At 40.9% G+C, this 22,838-nt stretch overlaps 1 protein-coding gene across 1 annotated transcript in view; it reads right to left on the reverse strand.

Annotated features, from left to right (window-relative positions):
• The window catches only part of PP2D1 (protein phosphatase 2C like domain containing 1), a 33,298-nt gene extending 10,468 nt beyond the window's left edge, over positions 1 to 22,830 (reverse strand). The window contains exon 1 of the mRNA XM_032409172.1: positions 22,760 to 22,830. Within this exon, the coding sequence (XP_032265063.1) occupies positions 22,760 to 22,830 (71 nt within the window). The remainder of the gene's footprint in view (positions 1 to 22,759) is intronic.
• Between the last annotated feature and the right edge of the window lie 8 nt (positions 22,831 to 22,838).

Here is a 22,838-nt window from a genome sequence, read left to right on the forward strand (position 1 = left end):
GAAGGGCACAACTGTATTGAATATAGCTACTCATTCCTATTGTAAAATTTTATTTATAAATTTCCACCTCATAAATGCTTCTGAAGCTATTAGCATATTAGTAGGGCCTTCCCGGCTTTGCCTCAGCCACAAATTTTTGTGTGTGTTTTTTTTAACAGAAAAATGTAAAAGTACACAAAAATAGAAGAGTATAAAGAGCCCCATATGCCCATCATCGGCTTCAACCATTATCAACATTTGCCCATTCTTGTTTCATCTTTGTCTTCGGCCATTTTGTTTTTTTATTTCATTCTATTATTTTTATTGGAATATTTAAAAGCAAATGCCAAAATTATATCAATTTCACTGGTAAACACTTCAGTCTCATCAACAAATGTGATCAGCACCCATTCACTTCTTCAATACCTACAACAGGCCAACTTCTGTGCACACATATGCTGACGATGTACAGATAGATAAGGCTTGAAGCTTCGAGGGGAGGAGTTTGCAGAGCCATTCATGTGCTCACACAAAGAATTAAACAGGTCAGATGAAGTCCAGGACAGCGCCCGCCCAGGGACCTAACCCCTTATCTAGCTAGGAGTGGCATCATGACACCTGAGAAGCTGACCTAGAAAAACTCACAGTTGAGAGATATCAACAAGCGGGTCCAAGGCAAATCTGAGGGAATGACCAGTTAGCAGGAGGAAGGAGGAAGAGGACCCACTGAAGGAAATGGACAGACAAGCAGAGAAGTAGGGGGAGAAATGAGAACTGGCAAAGCTATTAAACTCTTCTGGCCAAAATGTATAACAAATATTTTTATTTGCTATTATTTGGTAATGTTCATGTAAAGGATGCAGTTTTCCTGAGGCTTGATGAACTGTTGGGACAATACATAAGGCGCCCTACTCCTGTGATTCGACTTAGGGCCAATCCTTTATACCCAAAGTTTATTTTTCTGTATATGGGAAATAGCCATAAAACAGTTCTCTCTCACATGGAGCTATTCTTAGAATGTAATGTGTCATTCATTCATTCAACAAATGCTTCAGTGTCTGCAGTATCCTAGGTACTGTTTCATTTGCTGGGGATACAGCAGTAAACAAAACAGGCATGGTCTGTGATGAAGCTTATATTCTGATATGAAGGCAATACATAAAGGAAACATGTAAACATGTAATACCAGGTGGGGGTAAGTACTAACATGAAAAATATAGCAGAATAATAGTATAGAGAGGGATAGAAGCCCTCCTTTGTATAAGGTAGTCAGAAGAATATATCATTTCCCCGTGTACATAGTCTAACAAGAAGCCAAGATTTCATTTGATAACTAAGAAAGTGGAGGAAAAAGAACACTGTAGATAAAATTGTTCACTGACTTACAGATGGCAACAGACACATGAAAAGATGCTCATCATCAGAGAAATGCAAATCAAAACCACAATGAGATAGATATCACCTCATACCTGTCAGAATGGCTAAAATCAAAAACAAAAGAAACGACAGGTGTTGGCGAGGATGTGGAGAAACAGGAACCCCTGTGCACTGTTGGTGGGAATGCAACCTGGTGCAGCCGCTGTGGAAAACAGTATGGAGTTCCTCAAAAATTAAAAATAGAACTATTCTATGACCCAGTAATCAAACTACTGGTATTTATCCCCAATATTTTTTTTAAAAAAGTAATTCAAAGGGATCCATGCACACCTATGTTTATTGCAGCATCATTTATTTTTTTTTCCTAAAGATTTTATTTACTTATTTGACAGAGGGAGACACAGCGAGAGAGAGAACACAAGCAGGGGGAGTGGGAGAGGGAGAAGCAGGCTTCCCGTGGAGCAGGGAGCCCGATGTGGGTTTCGATCTCAGGACTCCAGGATCATGACCTGAGCTGAAGGCAGATGCTTAATAACTGAGCCACCCAGGTGCCCCTGCAGCATCATTTATAATAGCCAAATTATGAAAGCAGCCCAAATGTCCACTGATAGAGGAGTGAATAAAGAAGAAGTGAGATATAGGGGTGCCTGGGTGGCTCAGTCGTTAAGCGTCTGCCTTCGGCTCAGGTCATGATCCCAGGGTCCTGGGATCGAGCCCCACGTCGGGCTCCCTGCTCCGCGGGAAGCCTGCTTCTCTCTCTCCTACTCCCCCTGCTTCTGTTCCCTCTCTCGTTGTGTCTCTCTCTGTCAAATAAATAAATGAAATCTTTAAAAAAAAAAAGTGAGATATATAGATATAGATATACATATACATATATATATATATATATATATATATAGTGGGATATTACTCAGCCATAGAAAAGAACGAAATCTTGCCATTTGTATCAACATAGATGGATCTAGAGAGTGTAATGCTAAGTGAAGTCAGTCAGAGAAAGACAAATACCATATGATTTTACTCATGTGGAATTTAAGAAACAAAACAAATGAACAAAGGGAAAAAAAAAGAGAGAGACAAACCAAAAAATACTCTTCACTATAGAGAATAAATTGACAGTTACCAGAGGGGCAGTTGATGGGAGGATGGGGGAAATAGGTGGGACCTTTCATAGGGTCCCATCTCCTAGACTCACTATGGGATCCTACTTGTCTGTCTGTGGCCTGGATCATTTACATAGGAATCTGATTTAGTGATTTAGGGAATCTACCAAATAGTTTTCAGCCCTCTCCCAGTGAGGGTTATCAAGTGTATTCAGCCTGAGCCACCCCTGAGTGTTCCGGTTTCTCACAATTGTGTTTGCTTTCTCATAAAGCTTGGATACAAACAAAAAAAAGGGGGGAGGATTAAGAGCACATTTATCATGATGAGCTCTGAGTAACGTATAGAATTGTTGAATCACTGGGGCGCCTGGGTGGCGCAGTCGGTTAAGCGTCCGACTCTTGATTTCAGCTCAGGTAATGATCTCAGGGTCGTGGGGTCAAGCCCTATGTCAGGCTCCATGCTCATTGTGGAGTCTGCTGGAGATTCTCTCTCCCTCTTCCTCTGCCTCTCCACCCGCTCACCTTCTCTCTCTGTCTCTCAAATAAAAAAATAAATCTTTACCAAAAAAATTGTTGAATCACTATATTGTACACCTGAGACAAATCTAACACTGTACGTTAATTACACTGGAATTTTAAGAAAATGTCCATTGACTACATTTGTCCTCCAATAGGAATGAAGACAATTTACCTGAAAGCACTATCAATTTCCTTGCTCATTTGGAATTGTTACCTCCCTTTACCTCCTCTTACCGCCCTTCCCCAGCCTCCGTTCCTCCAACTTGGATAGTGATGATGATGGCTATGGTGGTGGTGGCGGCGGCGGCTGGGGGGGGGGCTCCCAGTGATGTGATGGGAGACCTCTCTGTGTGGAATGTTCACTACATCACCTGGAACCTCGCTCAGAACTCTCTTTATGATTCTGAAGGACTATGAAGCAGGAAGGGCACAACTGTATTAAGTAACAAACTTGTGCTTGAAATTTCGGAAAGAAGAATCATTCATTAAATATACTGTCTTGAGCCTGCGTAATAGGATTAAAAAAATAAGAGGAGGGACTATCAAGTAGGTTTTTTTCTTGTAAGTCATGGACTTTCAACATACTGATTCCAGAAGACCACCCTTAATGCACAGACCAGTTCTCTTCTCACTCAGAGGTAAGGTATCTCAGGCCATGTCTCCAGGACACCTCCTCTTACCTGCCCTGTAGGGTCTGCCCACTCCATCTCACTGCCCCAAATCACTGCCAGAGTTACAGACCTTGTTTGAACCGTCTTTTTGTTTCTTGAGACTGTCTTCACTCCTGGCCAATACCTTTAGTTCCTAGACTCATAATCCAGAGCTGCATTCCACCCTCACACCACAGGATGGGTTAAAACTAGAGTTCTAGAGCCATTTGTTTGCATATTGAAGAAATTTAGACAAGACAACTGCTTCCTGGACATTTCCATGGGGATGTACTACCGTCAACTCAAAGTTGACATGTCCAAAATGGAACTCACTTCATTTCCTCCAGAATCTCTCACCATGACCGTAGTTAAGCTGGAAACTGTTTCGCAGAATCCTTTTCCCTGTGTGGTTCCAGGTTAGAGTTGGCCAAGAAAGGAATTTGGAGGCACCCTATCCGAATGCCATCATGGTTCAGTGATATGACCTGTAGAGGCAGAGGTGCCTGGCAGGTTCCAGCTTGTCCTTGCTCCCTCTATTTTGCCTCCAGCTCTTCCTCTGGACTGAAGGCCCTGCTGACCAACAGCAGCTCCAGATCCATCAGCAGATGCCTGCCCTGAGACCCACAAAGGCAAATGCTTCTTCTAGACTCCTCCATCAGTCTCCCTTCTGAGGTCCAACTTCGGTGGCTGGACATCCTTGGCTTCTCAGCCTGACTGGTTGGGGATTTAACTCCCCTTCCCAGATGTCCAATTGCTTCCACAAACTGTGCAAGGCCTAATTTCAACAACAAAGTCCTTATTCCATGAGTCCTAGGGTTCAGCTTTTACTGATGGAACCCTGGATGCTACAGACACCACACCACCACCACCACCCTGTTCTCCTCTTCTGCGTGTATACAATCAATCACCAACACCTGTCAGAGCTCTTTCTTCAGTTTCCCTCTACTCACGCACTTGTCTCCTTTTCCACTGCTTTCACACTGTTCCAGGGTACAACAATATTTTGCCTGGATTACTGCACTGGCCTCCTAGCTGCTCTCCCCATGTCCGGTCTGGTTGCTTCTCAATGCATTCTTCTGGGAGTAGCCAGACGTGATCCAACTGCCTAAGGCTTGTTACTGGCTTGGGATAAGCTCCTGGTTCCTGGGATAAGCTCCTTAATGTGTTTGACAAAGCTCTGCCTCATTTGCCTCTGCTAATTCGTCTAGCTTCACTTCTCATCATTGCCCCCTCACCCCGTGCCAATATTGTGCAGAGCCATCAAACAAATCCTCACCAGTTTGGTAGGACATGGCATTTGATTGTTTTCCTTTGAATTTCTTATTATTCAATTACTTTGTAATTCATACCACATATGCCCACACTGCATATTCATTTCCATCCACTGCCTCATCCCCCTGCCTCCACAAATGTGGGAAGGAGTGAGGCATGTTTTTTAAGCAAGTACTGAGTCTCCTTTAGGCTCTCACTCGCTGGAGTGGGGTCGGGCACCTTGCAGGACGGCTGTGGTGTTCATATCTCACCTCCACATGCGGCCATTGGGCTGGGCAGGGATTAGAATAGAAGGAAACCCCCCCCCCCCCCCCCTTCTGGTGACTTAATGGTATCTCTCCAGAGAGGCAAAAATGGAGAAAACATGGTCCTCAAATCCTTCCCAAGGGAGAAGATGGGTATGGGTGTATCTCTACATAAGTTCTCAGCAGCTTGTTTTCTTCCAAAGTCTCTTTGTGGTCTGTTAATTTTGTCATCAGTTGATTATTTTATTTATGTTATTTATTTTATTGACTTCAATAAAAACATGTTGTGCTTATATTTACTGATTAATTAGATACCCAATTAACGCCTTTTCCTTTTTAAAATACTCGAACAATACAGAAGTATGTAGAGGAAGAGCAGAGGTCTCCCTTTCTAGAGGTAATAATCACTGCCAAAAAACCAAGTGTATATTGCTCCAGACTGCTTTCTATGTATTTACATTATACATGAAAATATAGACACAACTTATTTTTTTAATTTTATTATTATTATGCTATGTTAGTCACCATACATTACATCATTAGTTTTTGATGTAGTGTTCCATGATTCATTGTTTGCGTATAACACCCAGTGCTCCATTCAGTACGTGCCCTCTTTAATACCCATCACCAGGCTAACCCATCCCCCCACCCGACACAACCTATTTTTTTAAGTAAACTCCACCCCCAGCATGGGTATTTTTAAAATTTTAAATTTAGGTTTAATTTGTCAATGGCACAAATTCTAAATGTACAGTATGATGAATTTTTAGATGGGAATACACTTGTAGACTCCATTAAAACACTTTTCTGTATTTTTAAAAATAACTTGGTAACATAACCACAATATTATTCTATAAATGCTTTCTGTCATTTGCTAGTATGGGGTGGGGATTTTCAAGTCGGTACCTATCAACTTACCCTATTCTTTTTAACTGCTGTATTATATTCTCTAAAAAATATAAAACATTTTAACATAGATTACCTATAATGATGGATTTTTTTTTGCTATAATAATCAAAGTTACAATAAATATGAACACATATGTGCAGGCCTGGTGCACAAGCTGGTGCTTGTTGGATATCCAAACCACAGAAAGTCTGGCTAGGTAATGAATACATTATTCTTCTTAGTATTGCTATTATATTTTATATATAGATTCAAAATGTTACTCTGTGCCTATTCATCATTTTAAAAATGAATGAGGCAGCATTGTTTATAGTGCCTAAAAATAAGTAATTAGTTTACTAAACCAGTTGTAAATACATTGGCATACTGTAAGGCCTATAAAAACAAATGGATTTATTTAGAATAAAATCCACTGAATATCATTTGATAAAAAGCAGACTACAGAACAGCATAAATAGGATAAACTCATTTTTGTAAAATTGTACAGCTGCATAAAGAAATAGCTAGAAAAATATTTACCAAACTAATAGTTTTATTATTGTAAGAGATTTTTACTTTTTTATTTTTGCTTTTTTATTTAGATTTTTTTAAATGAAAATGTATCATTTCCCCTGAATAATTATGGTATTTTCAAATAAATAAATCTATGCCCTTTTTATAGTTTTACATAAAAACTTCCATACATTTTTATTTTAAAAAAATAAATCAGGGGGGCGCCTGGGTGGCTCAGTCGTTAAGCGTCTGCCTTCGGCTCAGGTCATGATCCCAGGGTCCTGGGTTCGAGCCCCACATCAGGCTCCCTGCTCAGCAGGGAGTCTGCTTGTTCCTCACCCCTGCACTCCCCCTCCCTACTCCTGTGTTCTCTCTCTCAAATAAACAAATAAAATCTTTAAAAAACAAAACAAAACAAAAAACAATGCTCCAACAAAAAAAATCCTGTACATATACCCATTTGATAAATTCCTTGCAGTAAAATTCCTCTATCAATGACTAAGTACATTTGCATTTATCAAATTTATTTAACAACTCTTTATTGAAGATACACTATGTGTCAGACACTGTTTTTAGTTCCTACAAGGAACACATATTCCAAATTTTGCCAAATAGCCACCTATACATTTTATACCAATTTACACCAGTTTTTAGAGTTTTATTTCCTCTATCCTAATTAATAATGGGCATAAAAGAGAAAAATAGGAGTTTACTGATATTTCTTTTCATTTTACATTAAGAGAAAGGTTGACATTTTTACAAATATTTATAGGGTACTAAACTTTCTTTTACTCTGAAACTGATGATTCAGATACTCTTTCCCCCAATTGTGTTGTTAACCTTTTTCTCATTGATTAGACACCTATCTTCTATAATAGTAAACTTTTCACATATGTAATTACTTTTCTGTATTGTTTATTTTTTTCTTAATAAGCATGCATAATTTTTCTGAAAATAATAAACCTACTTTTAAATATATAAGTAGCCAACCCAACATTGAAAGAGAAGGACATAGTTGGAGGGCTGACACTATCCAACATCAAGACTTACTCTAGGGGCGCCTGGGTGGCTCAGTCATTAAGCGTCTGCCTTCGGCTCGGGTCATGATCCCAGGGTCCTGGGATCGAGCCCCCCATCGGGCTCCCTGCTCCGCGGGAAGCCTGCTTCTCCCTCTCCCACTCCCCCTGCTTATGTTCCCTCTCTCGCTGTGTGTCTGTCAAATAAATAAATAAAATCTTAAAAAAAAAAAACTTAATCTAAAGCTACAGAAATCAAGACAATGTGGTATTGGTGAAAGAACAGACAACAAGATCAATGGAACAGAACAGAGAGCCCAGACATGAACCTACACAGATATAATCAACTGATCTTTAAAAATGGAGCAAAGACAATTCAATGGAAAAAGGATAATCTTTTGAACAAATGGTTCTGGAACAATTGGACATCCTCATGCAAAAAAATAAAAATAAAAATAAAAGAATCTAGACACAGATCTACCACTTCTCACAAAATTAACTCAAAATGGTTCAAACACCTAAATTTAAAACAGAAAACTACTCGCTCAAATAAATAAAACCTTTTAAAACAGAGAACTATAAAACTCCTAAAATTAACATAGGAGAAAATCTAGTAACCTTGGGTTTGGCAATGACTTTTTAGATATGAAAAGCTCGATCCATGGGAGGAAAATTGGTAAGTTGAACTTCATTGAAATTAAAAACTGCTCTGCAAAATATATCAATAAAATGGAAAGGCAAACCACAATTTGGGTGAAAATATTTGTAAAACACATTTTTTTTAAAGATTTTATTTATTTATTTGAGAGAGAGAGAGTGAGAGAGAGTGCACAAGAGGGGGTAGGGCCAGAGGGAGAAGCAGATTCCCCACTGAGCAGGGAGCCCGATGCAGGACTCGATCCCGGGACTCCAGGATCATGACCTGAGCCAAAGGCAGTCGCTTAACCAACTGAGCCACCCAGGCGCCCCTGTAAAACACATATTTGACAAATGACTGATATTCAAAAGATGCAAAGAACCCTTAAAACCCCACAATAAAAAAACAAACAACTGGATTTAAAAATGGGCATAAGATCTGAACAGACACTCCACCAAAGAAAATATACAGATGGCAAATAAGCATAGGAAATGATGTTTAATATTGTATGTCATTAGAGAATCGCAAAAGAAAACAATGAACTATCACTACACACCTATTAAAATGATACAGTCACTTTGGAAGACAGTTTAGCAGTTTCTTGCAAAATTAAAACGAAACAAAAAAAACTAAACATATGTTTACTCTACAATAGAGCAATTACACTCCTAGGTATTTACCCAAATGAGTTGAAAACTTACATCCACACAAAACCTGCACGTGAATGTTTACAGCAACTTTATCCATAATTGACAAAACTTGGAAGCCACCAAGATGTCCTTCAGTGGGTGAATGGATAAATAAACTGTGGTACATCCATACAATGGAATAGAATTCAGTGATGAAAAGAAATGAGCTATCAGGCCAGGAAAAGATATGGATGAATCTTTAATGCATATCACGAAGGGAAAGAAGCCAATCTAAAAAGGGTACATATCCTATGACTCTAGCAACATGACACTCTAGAAAAGGCAAAACTATGGAGATAATAAAAGCATCAATGGTTGCCAGGAGTTGGGAGGAGAGAGGGATGAATGGGTGGAGCACAGGGGATTTTTAGAGCAGTAAAACTATTCTGAATGATAATGTAATGGTGGATACAAGTTATTATACATTTGTCAAAACTTACAGAATGTATAATACAAAGAATGAATTTAAATGTAAACTATGGGTTTAGTTCATAATAATGTATCAATATTGGCTTACCAATTCTAACAAATGCATCACGTTAATGCAAGATGTTAAAATGGAGGGACGAAGGGCGTTAGGGTGCGTATAGGAAATCTGTACTTTCTGCTCAATTTTTCTGTAATCCTAAAAATGCTCAAAAATAAGTTTACTAATTAAATAATATGTGTGTATAAGTAGAAACATTCTAGGAAAATATCTTTCTGGAAATGTAGCCAATAATTTTGTTTTCCTAATTTATGTCTAAAGCAAATAAAAAGGTTGTAGGAAATTAGAAGATAGACTCTCTTGGGAAGGTTGATCTCACAGGAGAATTCTTTTCCTATAAGATGGCTATATCAATTATTCATTTTATGTACTGAACACCTACAGGAGTAGACACCAGACAGAAAGGCCAAAGGCAGGTGTCTTTTCTTGAGGAGGTCAGTGTCATGAGGAAGAGAGACATACAGGTGCAGTACTGGATAACAACAATGTCAGTGTAGGGACTATTTCTAATCATTTCATCCACTTTGTCTTACATCCATACGATGCTGCAAACAGACAGTATTAACCCATTTTACAGGCAAAAAGACACGAAGCTCTGGAAGGTGAGTTAGCTTGCTTGGGGTAAGTGGCAGAGTTGACAATTAAGCTCAAGTGTGTTGGCCAGCAAAATGGGTGACTTTTCTATCATGCCAGAGACAGAGGTAAAGTCAATTCACTTTGGAAGAAGCAGACCATCAGTGATTCATGTTGCTTAAGGAAGCTGGATTCTGGTTTGAAACTTTTGACGTTCAAATACATTCACAAGTCTTTTGTCTCAGGCTCACTCTTACTTGCCTTTTTCCCACTGGAGTCAGTTCTTTGGTTTGTCATCCTCCCAACTGAAGGTCCATCAGCTTCGTGTGGCTCAACAGAAAGAACAGACTAGAAAATACCGAAAGCCAAGCTCTCTAGTGGGCTGCCCTCGTTCGGCTTAAACCTGTCTGTCAAATTCAAGTTTCCTAGATATTCGACAACTACGCTTGTAAAAGTCAAGGCAGCAGGCACCAGCCTGTGTGGAAGAGAGTTATATTTAGTAGTCTTTTAGGAGCTGTCTCTTTGGATATCACAGAGATTCTGGTACAGCTTGTTACTGTTTGAGGGCTTGTGGGCCTGCAGCAGAGAAAACGGAGTGGGTGGTTTGCTGAAGTTTTTATAAATACCCCAGTATTTATTTAATGGTAGAAACACACAGAGAGAACACACAGAGCATTAGAGGAAAGAACACAGCTTAGCTCCATTCATCCTCTGGGCCCAGGACCTCTGGAGCCAGCTGCAGCCCTGTGTCTGGGGAAGTCACCTGCCTGGCTGCTGGAGGAGGAAGGAAGGAAGGAACAGGGAACAATGAAGCCCTTGTTAAAAGCCAAGATTTTTGTTGCTGTTGTTTGGTTTTGTTTTTTAAGTTTGTTTTCTAATCATGTCACTCCTCGGCTTAAAACCTTTCAGGAGCTTGTCCCTGCTTCTAGGATAAAGGTCAAAAGCCCTGATACGGCAGGCGAGGCTCTCTAGAGCCTGCTCTTCAGCCTCATCTCTCCCCATTTTCCTTTTCTTTGAAGTTCCTCAAACGTGTCCACATTCTGCCCACCTCAGGCCTATTCATGCTATTCCCTCCACCTGGAATGCTTTTCCCACCACTGTCCCTAATTCTAGCTTATTCTTCATTTCTCAGCTAAAACGTTAGTTCTGCAAGCTGAACTTCAGCATCATCAGAAAGGGTTTCTGGAGGCCTCAAATCAATTCTCCATCTGGGGTGACTGGGTGGCTCAGTCGGTTAAATGTCTGCTTTTGGCTCAGGTCATGATCCCAGGGTCCTGGGATTGAGCTTCTCCCTCTCCCTCTGCTGCTCTCCCTGCTTGTGCTCTCTCGTTCTCTCTGACAAATAAATAAATAAAATCTTTTTTTAAAAAATCAATGCTCCATCCTTGTCATACACCTTCCCAACTCCTTATATGATTCCTTTGAGTTTCTAATGATATCTCTGTGTGATTATTTAATTAATGTCTGTCTCTCCATTTCTGTCTCGCTTGCCATTTTAACCTCAGAGCCAATGCACAGACTTAGAGTAGGTATGTCTGCCATGTAAGGAGAGTTCCACAAATATTTGTTAAATAAATGAACAAGTAAAATAAATGTTTAAGGACTTAAATATTCAGTTTTAATAAAGGGAGTAAAAAAGATCCTCATTATTTTCCCTCTTTCTCAATTCTTCTCTGTGCCTTAGTCTGAAAATACATTCCCAGAAGCTGGCCAATAGTAGGACTAAGAAAAAGGAGAATGTAATCTCAGAAGCTCTTAGACTCTGCTGCTGGGAACTTGGCCACCAAGCAGTCTTACCCTCTACGCCTGTGTTGTCCAATACGGTAGCCACTAGCCATGTGTGCTGTTTAAATTTAAACTAGTTAAGGGGCACCTGGCTGGCTCAGTTGGTAGAGCATGGGACTCTTAATCTTGGGGCCAAGGGTTCAAGTCCTACGTTGGGTGTGGAGCCTACTTAAAATAAAAGAAATAAATTAAACTAGTTAAAATTAAATAAAATAAAAATTTCATCAATTGATCACATTAAAAGTTCATCAATCCCACCAGCTACATTTCACATGTCAATGGTCACACATGGTCAGTAGCTACCATATTGGACTGTGCCAATGTAGAACCTTTCCATTATCACGGAAAGTTCTATTGAATAGTGAGTGCTACTCTAGAATGAAAAATACCTCTTCTGCACAGAACACAGGATTCTCAGCAGGTTGAAAGAAGAAAGCCTACTTTCCTTCCTGCTTTCAGATCAGGAGGTGGGGGAGTAAGCCCTGTGGCCGTTAGGATTATTGTCTCTATTACATGTAATTTTCAGATGCTGCAGCTGAAGGGTCTTCATCTATAAGCACGACTCCTAAGTGCTCTCCATTAGGGTTGTTACGAAGATTAAGTTAGTTATAACACGTTTAGGCCTTTAGTTCTCAGTAAATGGTAGCTGCGCTTGTTACCGGCTGAAAGTTAACGTGGTTAAGAGCAGGAGAGATTCTGGTGCCAATTATTTAGCTTCTTGGAGGCTCAAGTTCCTCATCCTTACAACGAGGATGATAACTTGAACATCCTGGAAAGGATTAGATAGGATGTTTTGCAAAAAGGGCTTAGCATAGTGCCAAGGATATAGTAAGTACCCCCAAACTGTTAGCTATTCTTATTTTATTATTGTTAAGTGCTAGAACAAATTTTAATTTCTCATGAATTGCCAAAAATTGGATTCCAGCTATTAAAACATTCCAGTGTGGGGGCGCCTGGGTGGCTCAGTTGGTTAAGCAGCTGACTCTTGATTTCAGCTCAGGTCATGATCTCAGGGTCCTAGGATCTAGCCCTGAGTCTAGTCGGGCTCCTCGCTCAGCGGGGAGTCTGCTTGAGATTCTCTCCCTTTGCAACTCACCCCACTCTCCCTCAAATAAATAAATAAATAAATAAATAAATCTTAAAAAAAAAAAAATTCCAAGTGTGTTTCTGCTGTGCTGAAGTGGCCAGTGGTCTAACTTCCTGAAACTTTCATTTTGTTTTGCCGAGGGCTGACAGCCCAACCCGTAAATCGAAACTGCTGCTAAGAGTCAGTTAAATTCCCTGTTGTGACTCCCACGTTTCTGAGATGCCCCTGACTTCTCACTGGGCCAAGAAGTGCCTGACATAGGCTATATGTCAGAATTCTACTGAAAAATACTGGTCATCTTAAATGATCGAACTTTTATCTAATTTTTCTATTTGGCCACAGCTAGATTCCTCTAAAGTCTCCTCTCAATTCTGCTATTTTCTCCCAAATTCTAGACTTGTTTCCATACGGCAACCAAATTCCTAACAGGATGTGTATGTTTGTATTTGGAGGATGGAGGGGGAGAAAGGAGAGAGGGAAATGAATTTTAATCTGACGTCAAGTTCAGCGCAAGAGGAAGGAAGATGGGGTGGCAGAAGGGGGTCCCTAATATTTATTGAATACTCACCATTTGCCAGACAAATTATTTTTATTTTTTATGGACTTCCTTTTTTCTTCTTTTTAATTTAAGTTTATTTTTTAAAGATTTATTTATTTAAGAGAAGAGAGTGTGGGGGGAGGGGGAGGGGAAGAGGGAGAAGGAGAGTAATCCTTAAGCAGACTCCCCGCTGAGCATGGAGCCCGACATGGCGCTTGATCTCAGGACCCTGAGATCATGACTTGACCTGAAATCAAGCGTGTCGGCTGCTTAGCCGACTGAGCCACTCAGGCACCCCTCTTCTTTTCTATTTTTTAATTCAAAGTAATACATGTACATAGTCAAAATGTAATTGTAGGTAAAGTGTACAAATTTTGAATGCATTTTTTTCCAAAATTGATTGTAAATGTAAAAAAAGAAATTAAAATTATTTTTCACATTTTAAGAAATGCTATCTTTCTTCTAAAATATTCAAAATGACCTATCAAAACTAAAAAGCAAAATGAAATTACAGTTAATCACTATCAAATTTCTAGTCAAAGGCATTAAAATAAGCTGCATGTTTTATTAGCTTTTTAGAAAGTTCAGTTAAGTCTTCAATAATTTTATAAAACTGTTCACAGTGTTTGCATTTAATGTTCACCTATTTGCCAATGAAAAAAAATCTGTCATGCCTCCCATATGTAATGTTTAGATCTATATACATACACATTTAAGGGTAAAAAATTGTCTAATATTACAAAAGGTTCCTCAGACACTGCAACAGTTATTGAATACTTGTGCTAATTTATGAAGATCTTCAGAAGCATGAATTGGAGCACAAAGAAAAACAAGACAACGGCTGCTTGGCACTCTGGGAAGCAATACTTTGTATGCAAGAGTCTTTTGCATTCATGCTAAGAAGGAGGATTTGACAAGTTAATTTATCTTTTCTCTTACCTAAGCATTCCTGCCACTCAGATCCTTCCTGCACTTCCAAACTGTGCTCTCTCACACTCAGAACTTCTCAATATTCTGATCCAGACACCTTCTGTTTTGAGAATCTAGGACAAGAAAGGCAAGGAAGTGTGTCTCCTTAGGGCATAATACTGTTAGGTAAAAAGATGAATGTCTAGGTTTACAGGGTTGTCTTGTCTAGAGCTCATACCAACTGACAAGTGACAGAGATTCCCCTCCCCCAGTCTGCTTGTGAGTGTTTATGACATGAGAGACGCTATAAACTATGGGTCTCAGAGTAGAAACTCCTCTTGCCTGAGGCCAAGGGCAATGCTGTTTTAAAAACTAATGAGAAAACATGCAAACTTTAATGGGGTGCCAGACTGTTCTTCAAAAGCACTACAGTGAACCTGCTGTAAAATGGACATCTAAGGTCATGCTGTAAGGTACTCCTGTTACAAACATTTAACAATGATAGTTTAAAAATTATATACAAAGAGAAAATTTTAATAAGACGCTGCCCACTACCTCACACTATAATCAGCAATTGATAGAGATGCAACAGGACTTAAATGTGAAAGATAAGAACAGTAAAACTTGGGACGCCTGGGTGGCTCAGTTGGTTAAGCAGCTGCCTTCTGCTCAGGTCATGATCCCAGGGTCCTGGGATTGGGTCCCACCTTGCTCCGTGGGGAGTCTGCTTCTCCCTCTGCCTGCCACTCCCCCCTGCTTGTGCTCTCTCTCTCTCTCTCTCAATAAAACTCAAAGAACACTTAGAAGAACTGGGTTAAGCAAAGAGTTTTTACATGGAACACAAAAGCATTAAACATAGAAGAAAATATTAATAAATCAGACCAATATAAGAAGAGTATCTCTTCATCAAGGATACTATTAAGAGAGTGAAAGACCAAGCCTCAGACTAAGAGAAAGATTTGCAACATATATATCTATCGAAGGCTTCAAATCGGAAATATACGTTAAAAATCTACTAAAAAATAAAAAAAGACTAACTAATTTTAAAGTGGGTAAAACACTTGAACAGGCATTTATTTCACAAAAGAGGAAATCCAAAATGCTAATAAGCAAATGAAAATGTGCTCAACATCATTATGAATGTTGAAAATGCTAATTAAAACCACAAGGACTGAAACAAATAATACATTATATGTTAATTATTAAAAAAAAAAAAACCACACACACAAGGAGATACCATTTTACAACCACCAAAATGGTGAAAATGAAAGACACTGATGATACCAAAGTTTGATGAGGATGTGCAACACTGCACACAGGAGCATAAATTGGTACAGTCACTTTGGAAAACTGGCAGCGTCTATTAAAGCTCAATGTACACTATCCCTATGATGCAGCAACCGTACTCCTAGGTATAGGAGAAATGAGCATATATGAGCATAAAAAAGCATTATAAGAATATTCAGGGGCACCTGGGTGGCTCAGTTGGTTGAACGTCTGACTCTTGGTTTCAGCTCAGGTCATGATCTCACCGTTGTGGGATTGGAGTCCCATGTTGGGCTCCGTGCTCAATGCAGAGTCTGCTTCAGATTTTTTCTCCCTCTCCTTCTGCCCCTCTCCTGCTCCTCTCTCTCTCTAAAATGAATAAATGAAATCTTTTTAAAAAAAACCCAACCAACCAAACGAAAGAATATTCATAGCAACTTTATTCATAGTAGTAAAGAATTGGACATGCTCATCAATAGGAGAATGGATAAGCTATGGTATAGTCATATAATGGAATACTATGCAACAGTAAAAAGAAGTGACATATGGCTACATGGAACAACATGATGGGGTCATAAATAAAACTGTATTCAAAAAGGAGCCTCACAACCAGAGTCCATGCTATGTGATTATAGTTATATGAAATTCAAGAACAGGCAAGACTAATCTATGATGATAAAGCCAGAATAATGATTGCCTGAGGGTACTACTGACTAGAAGGGGGCAAAAGGGAGGCTTCTTGGGTGTTGGGAATGTTCTGTATCTCAATCTGGATAATGAGTGGCCAAGTATATGCATATACAAAAATTCATTGAGTGAAGCCATTACAATTAGGGCACTTAATAGATGTTATATCTTTAAAAAAAGAAGTCTACTAAAAAAATAGAATAAATATCCCAGCAACTGTTTTCACCAACTGAAAGAAATCTGAAGAGGCTTTTTGCTTTTACAAAAAAAGCCCATTACCATACTAACTGAGGTCTTTCATAAAAGTGAAGGGTTGGAATGTGAACTTTCTGAAAGTGGGGGGATACCTCTATTCAGATACAGAAAATTGTTACAGAAAATTTAGGTCATACCAAAGTTTGGTTCTTTGAAAATTTGATTTTTTTTTTTTAAGTAGCCTCAACCGTAGGGCTCAAACTCACAACCCTGAGATCAAGAGTCGCATGCTCAACTTACTGAGCCAGTTGGGTATCCCCTAAATTTGATTTTTTAAATATAATTTTCAAGTTATTCAAAGAGATAGATACTCACATATTGCCCTAAAAAAGCAGTCAGCCACTTAGCCTGAATTCAGAAGAAAGAAGTCTTCATTTCTTTTACTTGCTTTGTACCTTTATTGTAAATGGTAGGTAGGCTGACAAACATATGTGTTAGAATTTAAGACAAAAAACAGTGACAATGGGGAAAAAAACCTCTTTTTACAAGGGCAGTGCTCGGCCAAACACATTTAGGCCTATTCATATTAAATATGGAAAGTTGTTATTAAGAACCATTAAAAAGAAAAAAAATTAAAAATAAAAATGAATAAGATGGCACTAATGGTATTTGGGGCAAGTCTAAGGCTCATTGTAGAAATGAGGATTTAAGGGGCACCTGGTGGCTCAGTCGGTAAGTGTCTGCCTTCAGCTCAGGTCATGATCCCGGGGTCCTGGAATAGAGCCCCGCATCGCATCGGGCTCCCTGCTCAGCGGGGAGCCTGCTTCTCCCTCTCCCACTCCCCCTGCTTGTGTTCCCTCTCTCGCTGTGTCTCTCTCTCTGTCAAATAAATAAAGTTTTTTTTTAAAAAAAAGAAATGAGGATTTAATTGCATAAACCCTTGAAAACTAGGGAAAAATAATTTATGTCTCCAAACCTTAGGGATCATTTTATAATTGTTTTTCAGTAATTTTTCCTTAGAAGGAAAAAATTTATTTTAGAGGTTATGAAAACAAATGTCCAGTCATTACAGCCACTTTTTCCAGGGGGACGTTGGCTCAAGGAGCTTCACACTAAGGCATGTCTTTATTTTACAGTCATCATCAAGCTGCTATCTCTAAAAACAGGTGCCTGTGCCAGAAAGGACGCCACCCTGGGCCAAACCTGCTCAGCCACCACCTGATCCAGACTAAGCCCTTGGAGTCTGGGCCCTCCGTGGGGACAGTTTCAATCTCCCTGTGGCTTCAGGCTTGTTGGTGCTTTACAGGAGCTGTGTTGGCTTGGTAGGAAAGAATATGGCAAAAAGGTGCTGGGGGTTGCAGTAACAATAGATGGTCACAAAACTTGCCTTTCTTAGATGAGAAGGCATGTCTGAGCAAGGGGTGCTAGATGCACCGGGGTGGGGTGGGGGGGCAGCCGTGCTGTCGGAGGGCGTCAGGCAGTGTAGCCAATGGGAAGGCCCCTGCAGGAAAGAGCTTCCTGAGCTTGGCTGGAGCTTGCCACTCCCTGGGGGAAGGGCTAGGAGAGGCTGGACTTTGCCAAGCAGATGATGGAGTTGAGGCTGTATTTTATTTTATTTTTTAAAAAATTTTATTTATTTTCAGAGGGAGAGAGAGAGCACAAGCAGGGGGAGTGGCAGGCAGAGGGAGAAGCAGTGGAGCCCCGATACGGGACTCGATCCCAGGACTCTGGGATCATGACCTGAGCCGAAGGCAGACACAGAACTAACTGAGCCGCGCAGGCATCCCTGAGACTGTATTTTAAATGTTGTGAGAAGCCATTAAAGGGTTTCAAGCAGGGAACTGTGGGATCAGGTTTGTACTTACAGTTTTAAAACTCTGTCTTTTGAAGAGGAGATTGTGATAGAGCCAGGGTAAAAGCAAAGAGACCAGTTAGGAAGTTGTTATTAGTAGTCTGGGCAAGAGATGATAGCCGTGGAGAGAAATATGAACAGATGGAACATAGAATTTATAGGTAGAGATGACTACTAGTACTTACTAAGAACTTTGAGTGAGGAACTAGGGATATAAAAATAAGAAAAATCTGTTTTATTTTGATTTATTTATTTTATTTTTTTAAAGATTGTATTTATTTGAGAGTGAGAGATTGAGGAAGAGAAAGAGAGAGCACAAGCAGGGGGAGTGGCAGGCAGAGGGAGAGGGAGAAGCAGGCTCCCCGCAGAGCAAGGAGCCCGGTGCGGGCTCGATCCCAGGACCCTGGGATCATGACCCGAGCCGAAGGCAGACACTTCACCGGCTGAGCCACCCAGGCATCCCAAGAAAAATCAGTTTCATTCTCAAGGATGCCTAGTGAAAGATAAATACATTTAAGAGTTTGCTATGTATCTTTCTGAACATTGCTCTTGCTTTTGCACTCATTGAACATATACAAAACTGGGCTTACCGGTCAGTGTGGCTGTTTTTAATATAAATGGTATTAAACTGTACAGGGTTCATTCAACAGTACTTCTTGGATATCTGTCTATGCTATTATATTTGTATAAAGGTCATTCTTTTAACAGGAACATAATATTCTATAGTATTAATATGCCAGAATTAAACTCCAGTGGTCAAACTGCTCCCTACAATTCCTACTCCCCAAGCTCTTCATTTTCTAATTGTGGCTTCCTTACCTAAGTAAATTGTGTTAGCCTCAATAAAGAGGTAAACTGAGGCAAGCTCAAATTACCAGAAGTTGAATTTTTTGGGAATAGCAAAGGAATGCCATTCAGGAAACAGATGCTGTAGCAAGCTACAGGTGAATCCATTGAGGGCTTGGGGTGGGCTGTATTTATGGGCAAGGAGAAAGTCCAGCCAGGGTCCAAGCATTTAAGTTCATTGGCTTGAGGATGGGAAGAGATTCTTAGTGCATGTTCATTGGTCAGGAGATAAGCCTTTGTCTTCTATAAATCAGGCATTTACAGGAAATCATCTTCAGTTCTTAAATTCTGTTCTTTTGAGGATGCATGTGTGAGATTCTCCATTGCATATAGTCCAGTTCCATTTTATTTTATTTATTTTATTAAGTAAACTCTACCCCTAACGTGGGCCTCAAACTCACAACCTGGAGATCAAGAGTCGCATACTCTACCAATTGAGCCAGCCAGGCGCCCTCCTCTGGTTCCATTTTAGATTGAAAGCCTTTCACAGTTGTAAATATAAACCAAAACATTGCCTTTTATTGTCTTGGTACTCACTTCGTAAAAGGGCTCTGCACCCAGGAACTTACTGAATGCTCACAACAATCTGATTATGAAGAGGCAACAAGCCTCCTGAATCCTTTGCCCTTGAAATGTCCCTGCCTGGTATTCATAACACACTTTGAATAGGCCTTGAAACTGTGGGCCTGCAGCCTAAGGCAGTGTGTCATCTGGGTGCTCTGAGCAGGGAAATAATGAAAAATAATGTTCAGTTGATGTCACAAGCCATTCACCATTCAGACAGTGATGGTTTTCAGGATGGACTGAAATGAGTTTGTTTTCTTCTGCTTCAAAACATTCTGGAAATAGCCTGCCTCCCGAATTCTGAGGCTGGCTGTGGAGAGGCGAGGTGATGGGTGAGTTAATATTAAAGCTGGGGTTTTCCCCCAACATTTTATTATGGAAAATTTCAAACATACAGAAAAATTGAAAGAACTGCCCAGTGAACACTCCTACACTCACTACCTAGATTCCATTATTAACATTTTACTGATTGCTTTATCACCTAATCTGTTCATCTGCCTATTTGACCATTCACAGTTTTTTTAAAATTTTTTTATTTTTATTTTTTTAATTTTTTTAATTCATTTTTTTAATTTTTAAAATTTTTTTATTTTTTAAAGATTTTTATTTGAGAGAGAGAGAACGAGAGAGAGTGTGTGCGCAAGAGCAGGGGGAGGGGGAGGGGTAGAAGGAGAGGGAGAAGCAGACTCCCCGCTGAGCAGGGAGCCCCCCAGGATCATGACCTGAGCCGAAGGCAGATGCTTAACAGACTGAGCCACCCAGGTGCCCTAATTTATTTTTTAGAGAGGGGGGAGGGGTAAAGGAAGAGGGATAGAGAGAATTTTTTTTTTTACTTTTTTAAAGACTTATTTATTTATTTTTGAGAGAGAGGGCATGCAGGAGGAGGGGCAGGGTGAGAGGGAGAGAATCCTCAAGCTGACTCCCCGCTGAGTGCACAGCTGGTTGCAGGGCTGGATCCCACCACCCTGAGATCATGACCTGAGCCCAAATCAAGAGTCGGACGCTTAATTGACTGAACCACCCAGGTGCCCCGATTTATCTTATTTTTTGATAAGCAAGCTGCAGATATCATGACACTGTACTCCTAAACTTTCAGCATGAGTACCATTAACTGGAGTTTAATATTGTAACTTTTAAAAAATATTTGAGGGAAATCTATATCCAGTAAAATGCACAGATCTCAAGTGGACCATTGCATAAGTTTGACAAACTCCTGCATATGGAACCCAAACCCCTATCAATGTCTGCTGCCATCATGATGTTAGACTTTGATCTGGGGATCATAGCCTTTAAGATTCCCATCCTGGTGTGGTGAGAATGGCTAATAATCTGCAAAACCTCAGTAGAAGCAGGAGAGAGGAGCAGTGCTAAAGTGAAGCATACCAATCACGCAAGAGACTGTCCTGATGGAACCTGACCAGAGTCTGCCATTTCCCACCCCGCCCCTCTTCAGGCTAGACTCAAGTTGGGAGAGGCTATTTCCTTTTGTGCTGTCTAATGTCACTGTTTAGATAAACAAACTTTATTTTTCATTTTAAAACATCACTCTGCATTAAAAGTCAAAAGAACACAGAGAATCTGGAAAAAAAGAGAGAGAAAATTAACTGGAAAAACGGGATGGCAAGGGGAACGTTTCCAGGGAAAAGCACATTCCTTAAGGCATCTCTGGCAGAGAGCTACATGGCATGCAAAGAATTTGATAATACGCACATTATGACCCATATTACACAAAAATTATGACTCATAGTACAAAAGCACGCACTTGTGAAGAGCCCTGAGAAATAGCGTTGGGCTTTTAAAAACTGTTTTAGAAAGGCCAAGAGTGCACAACTTTCAAATGAAAAACTGGAATGTGCACTCCACCTTACTAAACACCACCCTCCTCATTGTCATCAACAATGAAAACGACAGTTTTCAACAGAAAACGCTGAGTCGAGGTTTTTTTTTTTTTTTTAATTTTTTAAGTGTGAAGCCAAAATCAACACTCATTCTTTTGGATGCTGCTTAAATTTTTTTCATGGTTAATATGAATGCTAGCGATATCAATTTTGAAAACTATGGAACATTATATAAAAGAAAATAGCAAGGTTATAATCCCACCACGCAGAGATGAGCCCTATTAACAAACTTTTTGTATTCAAACTTTTCCCACTGCGAATAGCTTTCATTTTGACAATGCTTTTAGACAACCGTTCTTTTTAACTACCAGTGCTTTTAAACAAAAATTACAGAAAATATTAAGTCTTTTTATCCTCCAGCAGATGGGATCCAGACACTGCTGTAGGAAGAAAGCGTTCTTAATTTAAAAAAACTTGCACAGAAAAGTATTTAAAAAGAGAAATAGAAAACATTACGCCTTTATTTTGGTGAATTAGCAACAAAGAAAAGGATTAGCTTGGACGGGTTCTTTTCAAAAATATTTTTTTTCCTCTGGCTCCCGCTAGGGTGGAGGAAGTTGTCTCTGTTCGGAGAGGGTGGAATAGAGTGGAAGAACAAATAACTGGGAGGCTCTGCCTCGTTCGGGAGAGCGGGGGTCGGCTGGGGGGGGGGCTGCGGAGATGGAGGCGGCCAGCAGGTGCTTGGGCTCCAGCCCCCTACCCCCACCCTCACCCCCTCCCTCCTCCTTACCCAGAGCTTGGCCTCGCCCCCTGGCGGGCGAGCGCTAGGTGCCGAGGCGCGGGGGTGGGGGGGGCACAAACCCCGCGGGCAGCGGGAAGGAGGCCGGGGGAGGGGGGGCCGCCCGGGCCCGACACACACCGAAAGGTTGGGACCCGCCGGCCCGCACCCCCAATCCGCAGCCCCCAGGAACATGTCCGCGGCCGGGGCGCGGAGTAGAACCCCGGGGAGCAGAACCGGGGGAGGGCGTGTGCAGTGGCGGCGGCGGCAGCGGAGCCGCTAGTCCCCTCCCTCCTGGGGGAGCAGCTGCCGCCGCCGCCACCATCAGCGCGCGGGCCGCGGCCGGAGCGAGCCCAGCGAGCGGCGCGCGCGGGGGAGGGCGGGGGCGGGGAGGGGGGGGGGCGAAGGGGGCGGGAGGGCGTGGGGGGAGGGTCTCGCTCTCCCGGCGACCAGAGCCCGAGAGGGAGACCCTGGCGGCGGTGGCGGCGGCGGCGGCGGCGCCTGACACTCGGCGCCTCCTGCCGTGCTCCGGGGCGGCATGTCCGAGG

This window comes from Phoca vitulina, unplaced genomic scaffold, assembly GCF_004348235.1.
Source record: "Phoca vitulina isolate PV1807 unplaced genomic scaffold, GSC_HSeal_1.0 scaffold10, whole genome shotgun sequence".
NCBI lineage: Eukaryota > Metazoa > Chordata > Mammalia > Carnivora > Phocidae > Phoca > Phoca vitulina.